This window comes from Maylandia zebra, linkage group LG18, assembly GCF_041146795.1.
Source record: "Maylandia zebra isolate NMK-2024a linkage group LG18, Mzebra_GT3a, whole genome shotgun sequence".
NCBI classification, from domain to species: domain Eukaryota; kingdom Metazoa; phylum Chordata; class Actinopteri; order Cichliformes; family Cichlidae; genus Maylandia; species Maylandia zebra.
Window position 1 is genome coordinate 27,813,492 of NC_135184.1, and position 11,998 is coordinate 27,825,489.

The following is an 11,998-nucleotide window of genomic DNA, read 5'->3' on the forward strand; positions in this document are numbered from 1 at the left end:
GACAATACAGTAGGACTGTTTTTAAGATTGTTCTGTCTAACAGCTTTTGCAATCAGAATTATGATCTGAATTCACTATTATATATTGTATTGCATAATTGTTTGCTTGATGTAAAGATCTCAGACTTAAGTAAATTAATTCACAAAAATTATTTGCTGGTTTTTAGGAGGAATAGTAATCAGTGTTCTTTGTTTTGTTTTTTATTAGCTTATGTACAGCGCCTCTATTTTTGTATAATTCCTTCCTCTAGATTTGGTGGTGAATAGTCAGCCTACAATTCACACATACAATGGTCTTTACGGTACTCCAGCGTCGTTGCCATGCCAACAGAGATTTGGTCGCCAGCTTCCCTTCCGTAGCAGAAAAATGCTAAGCAGGAAAAGTGTGGGATAAGACTGCTTTGCATAAAATTACCCAGACAGACTGTCTGTCGAGGCAGGCGAGTGTCCTGTGAAGTTGCTCCCACACACTTTTCAGGCTGTTTTAAAGATGGAAGCCACGCTGGGTGAACAGACTGCTGTAGGTTTTTCAGCGGGGACTGAAGGACCTGAACAGCGACAGGAGCTGGAAGCCTCTGACGAAGCTGTCACGTTCATGTCCGGGATCGGTGAGTTCGCATCCAATTTAGGCTAATATGGTCGGTAGGAAACAGCTGAGTCCAAAACTACCTGAAAAGCAAAAAACCGTGAAATCATTACAGATATTTGAATCTGTCCACTTTGGCTTTACCTTCTGTGTCCCTTCGCTTCTCAGAGCCTGCCGAGCTGCAGAAGTGTGTGTTTGCAGACTCGCTGGTGACTGTATCAGAGGGGGGGAGAGAGCTGGGGGAGTTCAGTGTGACGGTGGAGTTTGCCCGGAGAGAGCAGCCATGCATGATGCTTCATGCTCAGAGCCACGGAGCCATTGATGACTGCCCCTGTGGGACAGCAGTGACAGGTGACAGTAGGCAGAGGATGCTAGGACAAACTGATCTTTGCTGTTTCCTGTTGTTAGTATTTCTCTTCATACCCTTTACTCTGTTTAAGCCTACCTAACGACTGACCTGGAGGTGCTGGAGGAAGATCACCATGAATATGTCAAGGTGAGTCGCTGAATCCTTTCCGGGCTGTTTCTTTTTACATTGACTCAGCTCAGCAGATGCATTAAGTGGAAATATTGCACCTTTGATGTGCTTCTATACTTCTCTCCTCAGCTTGAGGGCCATAGTGTGGACAAGAGGTGTCACATGGTGCAGCGTGATGGGCTGATGGTGATCCATAAGGTTACGACTGTGGGAGAGGTCAGATAACCACTGCTTTATAGGTCAACTCACTAATATATTAATGAAACAGTACCACAGTCATTCAAAGCAACTTCCACGCTCTCTTTGCAAGAGTTAGTCCAGTATTTACAAAATCTTTACTTACTGTTGCGCATTTACTGCATGTTGTCATTTGTGTGCGCGCGCGCGTGTGTGTGTGTGTGTGTGTGTGTGTGTGTGTGTGTGTGTGTGTGTGTGTGTGTGTGTGTGTGTGTGTGTGTACAGGAGGTGACAGAAGAGAGCATGTCCTACCCCATGTCTGTCCTGAGAGGGCTGGTAACTGAGGGCTCTAGCTTGCTGTTGATGCGCCTGATCGCTCTGAGGAGGAAGATGCCAGAAAACATGACGTTTGTCTCCTTAGACCCAGGATTACACATAATTAACACCTCTTTTGTAAGTCTTTATGCCTGTGTAAGACATCCTGGTCCATCAGTAACTTGTTTGAGTACTGAGCTCTGATTGTGGTCTCTTTTGTGCTCAGAGAGAGCTGGATCAGAGGCAGCTAGAGGTCGGGGGTGAGCTCCTGGATGTATTTGGGGTAGAGAGGATTATTCAGTCCATGGAGGGCAGCCCCAGTACCTGGCAGTGCTACTTCCTGGATGATGGGTAAGCTTAATATATGTACCTCTCCATCATCCCACACATGTTGGACTGTGTTACTGCCTCCCTCTGTGCACCAGACAGACTGCAGCTGCCCACTGTTGAGTTTCATGTTTATATTACCTACTGCTGATAGGAGGTCACTAATGTAGACTAAACAACAAATCATTTTAATCACACAATAGCACTACTTATTGAATGCTTCCCTTAATCACAAGGGATCCATTAGTTAGGAGGTTAAAAGGAGAGGACTGTTATCAGCATGGGCAACCAGTATGAATGAACCATCAGTGATTCCCCAGTGGTTGGGTTTATTTAACTTGTAGAAAAAGGTAGTTTAAATTACACAAAAGATTGCCACACTTGGACTAGCAATCTCTTAAAAAGACCAAACAAGGTTAGATTTCAAGTCACTGACTTAAAGCTAAATAAGTAAATTAAGCTAACTCACCTTAGCTGCTCCCAGTCCAGAAGCAAACAGAGTGAGGTGGAAGGGAGTGCAGTCATTATATACTCTGTGCCAGGTAAGTTCAGGTATGGAACAAAGGAGCCCACCAGTGATAAGAAAACTCCGACAGTAAGTGAGGTTAAAGAGGTGTGGATGAAACAGGGAAAGGGGTAAATAAAAGAAGAATTTCTACTATTTCCCACATGTTTGATTAGGCATCCTTCCTGGTACAACCCTGCTTGTGATTTATGTCACCTCCTGGTCTTAAACTAGAGATCTTTCACATGTTAGCCAAAACTATTAACCACTGCTAATGGAGCCATTGATGCTTCTTCTTTGTGGGTCCAAACTATAACATTAGCTATAGTAGAATAGTTAATTGCTTTGTGTCCTTGACATCTTAGGAACTATTCAGTTTCTAAAAATGATCATTTTGAAGGGAAAGGTTCCCATAAAGTGTAGATATACCTACGGAATAGGACACATCTGATTTTTGTATGCGAAAGAATATTGGTGATGCATGAGAACTTTCTGGTTTAACTCAAGCGGTTTCTGAATAACAAGTAAGTGCTATTATTGTTGTTATGTGTTACACTAGTGCTTTCAATTTGACTCGTTATATTCTCTGATCAGGCATCTGGTGACCAGAGTTCAGGTGGGGTCACCAGTCACCATGAGACTTCTAGAGTTGCCATCAAAGGCAGAAAAAGGTTACACACATCCCCCACACACATATTCACACATAAGAGGTATGATTCCAATGAAAGATTCAGTGATATTTGTGTATTTGTAATTTTACAGTAGATTTCAAGAAGATCCCCCTTGTGTGGGAGGAAGACATGCAGATGCGTTCTAAGTTTCTGGACAGAAAGGTAGCCGGTCATGTGCAACAGGAGATTAATACTAGACTTCCATTACTCTACTGACCATCTGAGCAGAAAATGAATGTGTGTTTATGTCTTGTTTTGGCAGGAAGAGCTTAAGGCCGACCACTCCTCATACTTGAGACAGCATCCAGAGATTCGAGCACTAATATCTGACTTCCTGCAGTTGCTGTTGTTGAGGAAACCAGACGACGTCTTTCTGTTTGCCAGAGAGTACTTCACCCCTTTTGCCTCCAATCATCCTGCAGACGCAGACCAGGAAGCCCAGTCCCTCTAGTCACATTATCACATGCTCACAAACTGTCTCTTTATAAGATTCATATATGTTTGTTCATGAGAATAATCTTCACTGACATTTAGAAAGTTATTTTGTTTTTTATTCCGAGTGACTGACTATTAGTTGTATCTGTGGACATTTGGTGGAGAGGAACACAAACGATCAAAACTCAAACGTTGTGATCTTTCCAGTAAAAGACAGATAAATAAAGTTTGGGTTTTTTTTTTTTTCAGTTTCAGTAGTTTGGGTTTCTTGTACACGTTTGGGCAAAGCCCTCTGCCGATAAATATGTGTTTAAGAAAAAAAAAGAAGCATGGGAGTTTTCAAAATAAAGGTTTACAATGCTAAACAAACGGATTTTATTATGAAAGACGTGCCAGTATGTGCTGTAGTTGAGCTTAGTAAACTCATGTAGCCAAGTGTGAAGCGAAAAATATATTGGTCAGCTCACTAACGCTACAGTTTGTGTGTGAATGTGGCCTATGTGGCCTTTATTTTTTAACATTTTCTACCCAGCACCCGACACTCAACTTCAACTTCCTATACCGTGACGTCACACCCAGTTACGTGAGGCGCTTGCTCCGAAAACGAAAGAATTTGCAGCTCTAACAGAAAGCGGAAATAAAAGCCACTGAAACATATTTCAGTATTTTTTTCGCTCCCAAAAAGTTTTTTTTTTCATTTGTTTAAGTTATTTTCCTCGCATTTAACAAGACGCGCCCTTTTCGCTAAGGAGCTGTAAACTAACAGCGAGAGACAGCGGCGGTAAGTTTCAGCGTCATAATTTAGTTCACCTGACGTAAACTGTTAGCGTAAACTCTGGGCCACGTTATGTAACATTGACTTAAAACTTTTTAATGTTCGTTTTTGTCAAGAGAAACAAAACTGGCGGCGGGGGGCGGGGTGGGTAGTGTTAGTGACGTCACTCTGTCGTATCACGCAGATGTCTTTTCATGGGACTACACGGGATTACTAGGAACGCATTGAGAGGCCAAAATAACATGAAATAAAGTAAACCGTGAAGGACTGAAAGACACCGCGTCACGTATAAGCTGCCATGCAAATACACAATTTAAAACCAGGCTTTCATAGGAAATTGTAAATAACATTTAAATGTTGCAGGTGTTTGTTTGTTTGTTTGTTTGGATAGTCAGAGATGATGTGGCCTAACATCCAAAGCTCTGTGCCATTTAATAATGATCAAGATAACAGTTCGCTGTTGAAAGGTCAGCGATGGAAGACAAAGTTCTCTATGTAGTCATCTTACTGTGTTTCCCTGTAAAAACATACAGTATAGCGGTGCTTCTACGTAGGGCAGTAATGGCATCTTATCGTGTATGGTGTGGTGTTATTATTATTGTTGTCGTTATTTTAACATTCTAGCCATGATCTTTAGTCATTAATGTAAAACTGCTTGTTTGCAATGCATGAAGTTTTTGAATACTTCAGTTTTTGCTCCATCAAAACATGCACACTTGTTTTCTGTTAACAATAAAAGCTGCAGATCGCTGTGAGCTGAGGACCAGGCCATGATGGACAGGCTGACTTTGTCCCACATAGATGAGGGCCTGGACTCTTCTGAAGTGGCAGAACTTTGCTTCTTATGCCGTGATGTAGTCACCAGAAGACGCCTGGAGAACGTGAGCACAGCAAATTTTGTAATGTGTTTACACTTGTTTTGTTAGCATGTTTGTGGGAAATTGTTTTAAATAACACGTTGACAGTATGACGCCCTAGGATATGCATGTTCAAGAGTGGGCTTTTTTCCCTACAGATTAAGGATGCAAAAGACCTGTTCTTGAGATTAGAGGAAAAAGGTCTGCTGCAAAACGATGCCTTCCTCAGGCAGCTGCTCTACACCATCCATCGAGCAGATCTCCTCAGGGTCCTGGAGACAGACAGCAGACCGCCAGAGGAAACAGATGCTAGTCCTGTCCTGTCAGACTACAGGTAAAAGCTTTCGGTTTTTATCTTAATAGTACAGCATGCAGCATAGGAATAGTAATATATCAAAAGTTTTTCTCTGACCATTAGGAAGACCCTGTATTCTATATACAATGGCTTCACTACAGAGAACTTTGAAAAGCTGAAGTTTCTACTGACTGACCAGCTGGGCAGGAGACAAATGGAATTGTCCAAGGTGAGAACACACCAATCCACCTTTTCATTTCTGCTTTTGAGTGAGAAGCTTTTTACTGAACATCAAAGGCTAGCTGTACAGTTGACATTTAGATTGTTTTCACTGTGATCAGCATGTAACGACTTTTCCTTTCATTTTATAAGCACAGTAAAGAACACGCTTCCACTACTAAGAGTAGTTAACTGGTAATTTTACTTTGAAATGTTCTGTCAAATAGACTGAGTACTGTTTACAGTGGCTTTTCACACACTGAAGTTCAAGTGGAAACTACCAGCCTCTGAATACAGTTTATTATTTTGTGCTTTGTACATCATCAGTGCAAAGTTGAGATCAGTGATATCATAAAAGCATGCAGTTTACTGAAAGTCTGTTGGTTGGCTTAAACTAATCGATTCTCAAGAGTTTTCTTCTAAAGAGGGGAAAAAAGTAAAAGCAGGAAAACTGGATTTGTTTATTTTTGCATGCAGCTAAAGTGCAACCAATGCGGATTTCTTTCCAGACACATGAAACATAAACAGATTTCCATACTATTTATTAAATGTAGTTATTTACAGTCCTTGCTAAAATCAGATTAATTTTTTTATTGTCATAAGAGGTCATGGATTACTTGTTTACACTCTGCCCAACTTTTGCTTGGATCAGCTGGTTGTTGTGTTTGCAGCTTTCACAACATGTGTGTAACTAACATATAACATATAACATCAGCCATCGTTATATGGTGAAGGGTGTTTCTCCTGTTTATTTTTTTATATAAATGCATAAATGCTGAGATGAATATATCAGCAAACACATGATATCCCTCTAACTATTCTGATGTTGTACAGGGGTGTCAAACATAAAGCCTGAGGTCCAGAATCAGTCTGAGAAAAGACTCCAATCCTGCCCATTAGGCAGCTTTAGAAAATGTGAAGCAAGGCCTAAATTCTTTTTAACTATAATTCAATATATTTTTCGGCTTTTCCTACCCATACACATCTCTCTGGTGACCATCCCTGGTACACCACATTAATTACATTATTTTAAAAAACAGAAAAGTTCCTGTTTTTTCAATGTTAAAGATGGAAGGTTTTTGGATGTTGTTTTCTTGTGCGTCCACACAAAAAAGCACATTTCTTGTTTCCTATTTACAGGCCAGTCAGGGCAACGAGGCAACGAACTATTAGAATTTTCTCTGAAAATTGACACATTTATTTTTTAGAATTTAAACCCAAACAGTCATGGTGAAAGTTTACCACAGCAGCATTTCTGTGTCGTGTAGAAAAACTGAGATATGCTGTTGAAATTAGTTAAATGTCTTTTCACTGACAGAAAGGTGTGTTTCTCTGGTCAGGCCCACTTGAAATCAAAATGAGTTTGACATCCTTACTATGTGAAACTAACAAGGAACAATTAATTTTGTAATTGAAGATATATTTTTTTGGTGGTGTCAATTTCCATCTATTTACACCTCTTTTGTTTAACTGTTATTCATCGTTATTTGGAATTTGTTATTTAATTTTCCTGTTATTATATAATTATCCTTCTTCTTTATTTTGCTATAGGTTAGTGATAATTTATTCATATTTAAAAACTTACAATTCCCTTTAAATTGTATTGAAACGCTGCTTCACTTTTTTATCCCAGAACAACATAAATTTATAGACATACCGTTTGAACAGTTTAGGTTTGAGCACTGAACTTTAAGGAGTCCCACAAGTAACTTTCTGAATTCAGCATAGATTATTTGTAAATAATAATGTCTATTACTTTGGTTGAATTTCTGTAATATGGAATCTCACTGTTTTGTATTTTTCTTAAATTCAATTAAAATCTCCACTAAGTATTATGGCCTGCCTGCATTTGTAGAGCGCATCTAAAACACTGGCACTAGAGGGCTGGAGATGGTTACCCCTGCTCCAAGCCCTAATCAGAATACTAGTACTACCAAATTCCTGTTTGTACGTGATGGATGTATGCCGTTGTCTCCAAGTTTGTTTGTGCATTTGGCTCTATTTAAAAGAGTCTTTATGGGATCTCCCTGCTGCCACCATTATGCTGCCAACCAACCACCGTTGTCATGGTGCTGGGCCATGAGGCCCAGTGTTTGAGTTCTAATGCATATTTCTGTATCCCCATGTTGTAGTGTAACACATGGTAAATGGCCTGTATTTATATAGCGCTTTTCTAGTCCCTAAGGACCCCAAAGCGCTTCACACTACATTCAGTCATTCACCCATTCACACACACATTCACACACTGGCGATGGCAAGCTACATTGTAGCCACAGCTGCCCTGGGGCGCACTGACAGAGGCGAGGCTGCCGGACACAGGCGCCACCGGGCCCTCTGACCACCACCAGTAGGCAAACATGGGGTTAGTATCTTGCCCAAGGATATTTGGCATGCAGCCATTATTTTCTGTGCTTTGCATTTGATGCAAATGGAAACCGTGTTGTGGATTTGATGGCACCAGAGATGATGACTGTCCCACAAACAGCCTCTGTGAACTAAAAACTTTCTGTCTTTTCATTCCAGACACCGCTGGACGTGTTTGCAGAAATGGAAAAATCTGCTTTACTATCAGAGACAGATGTTAGCTTGCTACATAAAGCACTGCAAGAGTGTGATCAACAACTGGCAATTACTTTAGAGGAGTACACACAAGGTATAGGATCCACTTCCATATACCCGCACATGTACATATACATACATGTGGAAATTGAATGTGTTGGTAACACCATCAAATGATTGTGATCGTTACAGGAGGCGGTCAGCAACGGCAGCAGTTCACGTTACCCCCTGATGTCAGCATGGATATTAAGGTCTATGTGTGTCTGTAAATGTGTGTTTCTGAGCAGTTAATGTTGCAGTTTGTCAGTTTGCTGACTGCTTTGTTTTATTCCCACAGAGGACCCATGAGCCACTGTCTATAACTGAAACTCAACCCAACAGTAGGTGTCTCTATTAAAATGTATTTGTGATTATTATTTGTTAAACCTTCTGTTGTCACACTTGTGTTTTTTGTTATTTTTATCATACTCATGATTGATATACATGTTTACATTGTTGTAATGTTTTGTTTAGATCGAAGAGAGAGTATTAACACTGATGCACAACTAGAAACAAATCCCACCTCTCTTCCTGATCAGGTAATCCATTCACAGGCTCTCATGCTTTCATTCATTCTTTTGTCACATCAGTAACATTTATGATCGGCCTGTTTGCTGTGTTTGTGTCCTGTAGTCAGACTACTACACACTGACTCATAACCCACGTGGTCTGTGCGTGGTCTTCAACAATGAGATCTTCACAGGAGGTCTGAATAATCGAAAAGGAACTCAGAAGGATGCAGGTACAGTTCTTGCCTTTAAACAATGACCTGATTTATCTATGACTGTTTTATCTGGAAGCTCCTGAGCCCTGTAACAATTAATGCATATATACGTATGCCATGACCATGTAATGTACTTATAATCCTTCTTTTGCTTCTTTTCTGTCTGATACAGATACTCTGAAAGAAGTGTTCACTCACTTTGGTTTTCAAGTGAAGATACACAACAACTGTACTGCAGAGCAGATGAAGAAGAAAATAAATGATATTGGCGGGATTAATTTTACAAATCATGATGCCTTGGTGCGTAGTCACTCACCTTTAGAGTTGTAGTACTTCATGCATTTTATACATTTACACTTATTTTGAATTTTTTTCTTTTTTAAATAAGAGATATCTGAGAAGATTGGCAACACAGCCATACAGAATACAAGCAGCAGGCTCTGAGGCTAAATGTAACCTGCAAATACTTTACCATAAAACCCTAACTTATTAATATTACATTTACATTTTTCATATTTACTGTGCAGATATGTGGTATCTGTCTTCTCAAAAAGGTCTTAGCTGGAATCAGCACCTTTCTGAAAATGTCACAATGTAGTGCATCTCTCTGTGATTGTAACTGCAGCCACATTGACAGTGTTAGCAGTAGTGTTAGTATAAATAATAAAACATATGTCTACCTCTGATTTAAGGTGGTGTGCGTTCTTTCACATGGAGAAAAGGGGTGTGTCTTTGGCACTGATGGGGGAAAGGTGCTCCTGAAAGACCTGACGGACCCCTTTACAAGTGGAAGAGCCTCAACCTTGGCAGGGAAGCCCAAACTCTTCTTCATTCAAGCCTGTCAGGGTGAAGAATACCAGAAAGGATACTATCCCAGCAGCAGAGAGGACGAGAAGCAAAACAAAGGAGCACTGCAATCAGACGCTTCAATCCCTGATGAGGCAGTGCTAGTGCCTGAACTAGCAGACTTTCTGATCGGCATGGCCACTGTGGAGGAATTCAGATCATTTCGAAACACAGTCACGGGATCTATCTACATCCAGGAGCTGTGCAAGCAGCTGACAATAGCAGCAAGAAGGTGAGTTGAAGTGATTAGTTTCTTTATGGTAGACCATACTATTGTCATATGGGAAGGTCATAGTGCAGTAGTTTCCTACAAAGTAGATTTTTTTTAATGTAATTTCTGTTACATACAGTTCGGTCCATAGAATTATGGACAAAGACACAAATGTTGTAGTTTTTCCTCTGTAGAGCGCCTCAATACATTTTCACACAATCAGACCTTGTGCTTTTATTCAAGGGGTTTTACAAAAAGCACAGTCTTAACTGTTTTAAAATTACACCCATTTTCTGAGGCTCAAAAGTGATCAGGGAAGACAAATCAAATGCATCAAATCTCTGTACATTTCTGTCTTCCTGCTTTTGGTGCTTTCAGACATGAGCTGCATGTTTTGTTAAAATGATCCAAGATGAATCCTTTTTGTTTCACATGTGTTCCTTCCAGACAGGAGATGGACGATATCCTCACTGTCCTGACACGTGTGAACAGGGAGGTCAGCAAAGGAGAGTATTTATACTCCTCCAAACAAATGCCACAGCCCAACTACACTCTCACCAAGAAGCTCGTCCTCAAATTTGTATGACCCGACTGTGACCAAATACAACACTGCATGTCTGCACAATTCCCGGATTCACATTACAGTTTACACTGTGTGTGTGTTTGGTTTGATAAATGTGATTTTTGTAATTATGAACTGAATAAAAATTATCCACAGTGGCAAATGAAATGGTACATTTTTGTCATTTCTCAAATATAAATAGGAATTTTTTTTATTTGGTGTTTTCCAAACTCTAGAAAATTGATTTTCACCTAAGAATCATGAAATCAAATCTTACACTCTTACACCACTTCTTAACATTTGAGCAACTGCCAAAAATAAACATTACAGGTAAAGCAGCTGCCGAGGTGTAATAGGTTATATAAGGTACTGGTTAAAATGCTGCTTCAAACCACGACAGCGATACATCATATAGACCAGTGTTGTACCTCTCTCTTGACCTCTGTACACAGTGACAACCACAGGTGAATGAGACAGGTTGCATAAAGCACTTTGAGCGCTCAAAGAAGAAAAAAGCATTATATAAGAATCACACAATAAAAGTTTTACATTTGGATCCGTCACTGCATAAGAGCTGGACTGATTTCATTGCAGGTCTTGTGTAATCTGGAATGCCTCAACCCATTCTTCCCGTTTCCCTTTAAGAATGGCTTGTTGACAGCCACCCTTCCATGAAGACCTTGTCTGATGAGACTTAAGTCAGGGCGACCGTGGCTCAGGGGGTTGGGAAGTGTATCTGTAACCGGAAGGTCGCCGGTTCGATCCCCGGGCTCTCTGTCCTGGTCGTTGTGTCCTTGGGCAAGACACTTTACCCTACTGCCTACTGGTGTTGGCCAGAGGGTGAGAGTGAATGAATAATGGCATTGTAAAGCGCTTTGGGTGCCTTGAAAAGCGCTATATAAATCCAATCCATTATTATTAAGTGGACAGTAGCTGGATAAACTGAAGGGCCAGATCTCTCAGGTGCTAGATTTTCTTCATATTTATTAGGGACATGAATGTCATATACTGTTCACCTGCTGTAGATAGTTTTTAAAGGCCCGCTACATCGTCTTCTGTCCACTACTTTTATAGGGACTGACAGTATGCATCCGATAAATTTGAAGAAATGTGTTTTTGGAAAGTGCCTACAGATAAAGGAAAAACATCCTCAGATCAGATAAAAGAATTGGACTAAAAATGATTGAAGAAGCAGCCAATGATTATTGTTTAAGACCGCTTTGAAAAAAAGAAGAAGCAAATTCTGGTTCCTTGGAAGCAAAACATAAAGAAATGAAGAGTGACTAGAGAATTTTTACAGTACTCTATAATACTTAAACAGGCATATCTTTTTCCTGTCAAATCATGAATGAGCTTATCTGATAAGATAAGATAACTCTTTATTGTCATTGCACAGTCATACGTAGTACAGTAGTACA

At 40.3% G+C, this 11,998-nt stretch overlaps 2 protein-coding genes across 3 annotated transcripts; both read left to right on the forward strand.

Annotated features, from left to right (window-relative positions):
• The first annotated feature begins 302 nt into the window (after positions 1–302).
• catip (ciliogenesis associated TTC17 interacting protein) lies at positions 303–3,881 on the forward strand. 2 transcript variants are annotated; one of them, XM_076877051.1, is made up of 9 exons: positions 303–607; positions 754–936; positions 1,026–1,081; positions 1,193–1,279; positions 1,526–1,693; positions 1,782–1,906; positions 2,982–3,058; positions 3,153–3,220; positions 3,321–3,881. In XM_076877051.1, exons 1-9 carry the CDS (start codon positions 490–492, stop codon positions 3,507–3,509), a joined length of 1,071 nt encoding a protein of 356 aa, XP_076733166.1. In that variant the 5' UTR covers positions 303–489; the 3' UTR covers positions 3,510–3,881. The 2 variants fall into 2 exon arrangements, with proteins under 2 accessions (XP_076733166.1, XP_024661672.2); XM_024805904.2 differs by having other exon boundaries at positions 305–607; positions 3,150–3,220; positions 3,321–3,879.
• A 169-nt stretch (positions 3,882–4,050) lies between these two features.
• On the forward strand, positions 4,051–10,748 carry LOC101475706 (caspase-8). Its single transcript, XM_076877048.1, has 12 exons — positions 4,051–4,274; positions 5,008–5,149; positions 5,284–5,459; positions 5,544–5,649; positions 8,163–8,292; positions 8,391–8,449; positions 8,536–8,578; positions 8,712–8,776; positions 8,871–8,979; positions 9,134–9,261; positions 9,654–10,039; positions 10,466–10,748. The coding sequence occupies exons 2-12, from the start codon at positions 5,039–5,041 to the stop codon at positions 10,602–10,604; spliced, it is 1,452 nt and encodes a 483-aa protein (XP_076733163.1). The 5' UTR covers positions 4,051–4,274; positions 5,008–5,038; the 3' UTR covers positions 10,605–10,748.
• Positions 10,749–11,998: the final 1,250 nt, after the last annotated feature.